Source organism: Pyxicephalus adspersus, chromosome 2, assembly GCF_032062135.1.
Source record: "Pyxicephalus adspersus chromosome 2, UCB_Pads_2.0, whole genome shotgun sequence".
Taxonomy (NCBI): Eukaryota; Metazoa; Chordata; class Amphibia; order Anura; family Pyxicephalidae; genus Pyxicephalus; species Pyxicephalus adspersus.
The window spans coordinates 160658468-160661041 of record NC_092859.1 but is presented as its reverse complement, the minus strand read 5'-3'; the positions used below and the strand labels follow the sequence as shown (position 1 = coordinate 160661041).

General features: G+C 48.2%; 1 protein-coding gene across 2 annotated transcripts; it reads right to left on the bottom strand.

Annotated features, from left to right (window-relative positions):
* Nucleotides 1-826: 826 nt before the first annotated feature.
* LOC140324829 (dedicator of cytokinesis protein 5-like) lies at nt 827-2265 on the bottom strand. 2 transcript variants are annotated; one of them, XM_072402954.1, is made up of 4 exons: nt 1742-2263; nt 1575-1658; nt 1362-1499; nt 827-1158 (listed from the first exon to the last, which is right to left on the bottom strand). In XM_072402954.1, exons 1-4 carry the CDS (start codon nt 1964-1966, stop codon nt 970-972), a joined length of 636 nt encoding a protein of 211 aa, XP_072259055.1. In that variant the 5' UTR covers nt 1967-2263; the 3' UTR covers nt 827-969. The 2 variants fall into 2 exon arrangements, with proteins under 2 accessions (XP_072259055.1, XP_072259056.1); XM_072402955.1 differs by having other exon boundaries at nt 1030-1158; nt 1381-1499; nt 1742-2265.
* Nucleotides 2266-2574: the final 309 nt, after the last annotated feature.

Below are 2574 nucleotides of genomic sequence, written 5' to 3'. Positions count from 1 at the left end.
GTTATTCAATATGAAGAAAGGGAAAGTTCCTGATTTGTGTCCGGGCCCCCCAAGGACCACACAAAGCCAACCAACAATTAGGCAGCAATGACGGATCTGTCCTAAGGCTGACAACCCGGGAATGGGGTGGGAGGAGCCACTTGTTGTGGTCACCGATGATGTCACTGATGATGTCACAGGGATCACCATTGGCAGGTTTATCCAGAATCATTTGTTACCTTTACACGCTGCAGGGAAAGGTTTTCCCACATTTTTATAGCGATTTGTAATTATAAATGGCAAGGAGTTGATATTTGACCGGAAATGAGCAGAAGCGGTGAGGATCTACTTACTGTGGGTCCGTGGAGTTCTGGGTGTGATTGGGCTGAGTGGTGTGGCCCCTTGGCCTGGGGATCCGCTGTGAAGGGACAAACGTCCATCTGTGAGCTGAAGGCTTTTAGGCCGTTGGGATTTAGCCGGCAGATTCTGGGTCATCGGCTGCACCAAATGTAAAAAGTAAGGAGAGGTTATGGAATCATGAATAGTAAACTGATTAATGAGAAGATTGGTCACAGAATGGTTTTGTATATAATAATAATGTGAAATATAACAGATCATCTCATCATGGAATCAGTTGCTCCTCGTGTGATCTGGAGTAATTGTTGTATTAATTATAAGGAAGGGCTCTAGCCCAACGCATTTCGGCTCATAGGCTTCCTCAGGGGAGACAAGCACAGAATATAAATCATTGGCTGCACCATTCAATAGAAAACAAATCGGAATCTTCTACGGACCAAACAAATCCATAAAAACGTTTCCTCACCTCCCTCGGACGCTCCGTTGTTCTCTGTGATTGGCTGACATTCTGCTTCAGTTTTCTCATTTCTCCATCCTCTCGGTCACCATGCTCATCTGGACGTGAAATCAGAGACCCGCGACGAGGAGGAACCGGTTCGGAAATGAATCTGAAGACAAAATAAAGATAAACCATTAGCACAGAATAAACGATTGGGTAACAGAAGAATGAGAATTTACAAACCCTTCGGATCCGGGCCGGGAGCTGCCACTTCCTGAGGATGAAGAGGAGACTGTGGACAATCTTCTTAATGTGGCCGATGTGATATATGGAACCACTACAGAACCAGCACGGCTCAGCTTCCGATCTGTCAGGCTGGGGGGCTGCGGGACAATAAGGAGCTGGGTTAGGGATCAATCAGGAGGAACTCTCATTGGACAGCTACGATCACTGATCAGTCAGGAGGAGCTCTCATTGGACAGCTACGACACTGATCAGTCAGGAGGAGCTCTCATTGGACAGCTACGACCACTGATCAGTCAGGAGGAGCTCCTATTGGACAGCTACGATCACTGAGCCTACGAACCAATGTTATGGTGCCGTACAATTTCTCCACTTTCCCTTTCATATCCTGAAAACACGACACCAGCCGGTCATGAAGGGGACGCAGATTCTCGGTCAGCTTCTCTCCATGAATTCGGATTGCTTGAGCTAGAAGAGGCATCTGCATGCAAAGAAGAAACGTTAGCAGGAAGAGACGCATGGACTTCAAGCAATGGCTGCTATGATCGGCTCCAACCTGCAAAGCAATCAGCTGTTTCAGCATCTCGATCCTGTCGTGGTCTGAGCGATGTTCCTGCTGGTAGCGCTCGCTGAAGAAAGCCTGGGACATAAAATGGAGAAATATTGAGGAACGGGGAAAATCCCTTCTAGCGGGGACACAGAACAAAGCCGACATATTGCAACCTTTTCATAGTTGGAGAATCCTCCCATGACGGCTGGATCCACAATACCACTGATCAGCATGGAGAGGGGATGCAGCGGGAGGCCCGGATCAGCTCGGTGCTGCTGGACCTGGTGACTTATCTTCTCATTGGTCAGCTCCATCGTCTCTATGGCATTCTGCAGAGGACTGATCTCTTCCTGGATGGAACAACACAAAGCAAATCCCATTCTCTGATTGACAACCATTGCTTCCCTGTGCAGAAATCATTCATTCCACATTCATTCCACATTCATCACAGGGTCAGATTGGACATGGCCGGGAAACGCTTTGTGAGGCAGAGGAACATCGAGCTAAAAATCAGAATAAACTCTTCCAGCGACGAGGAATTCACATCCAGAGATAATAAATTACCAAGAGATCGACGCCGGGCTGATAAGGGGCCGAGACTGCGAATAGCAACAATCTGTTCCAGCTATAGATATGGAAATATCACGCACATTCACCTAATCACACGACGCACATTCACCTAATCACACGAAGCCCCTCCCCCCATATGGCCGCCCCCTATAGCCCCTCCCCCATCTGGCTGCCCCCTATGCCCCGCCCCATGAAGGATCCGTCCAGTTACAATACAATCAGAATAAAGGAATGATTTCCCAATGGATTGCCGGTGATATTGGGGATACATTGCTTGGGGGAGTTCCGGATCTCCTCCCCGGGGGGGGAACTGCTGGAAAGTTTCTCTGCGTTGGGGAATTGAGTCAGAAGCCAAAGATTGAAATCTTCCAGACGTTCGTATTCCTTCCCCCGGTAAATGAAGATTTTATTCTGTAGAGGAAACAAGAAATCCCGG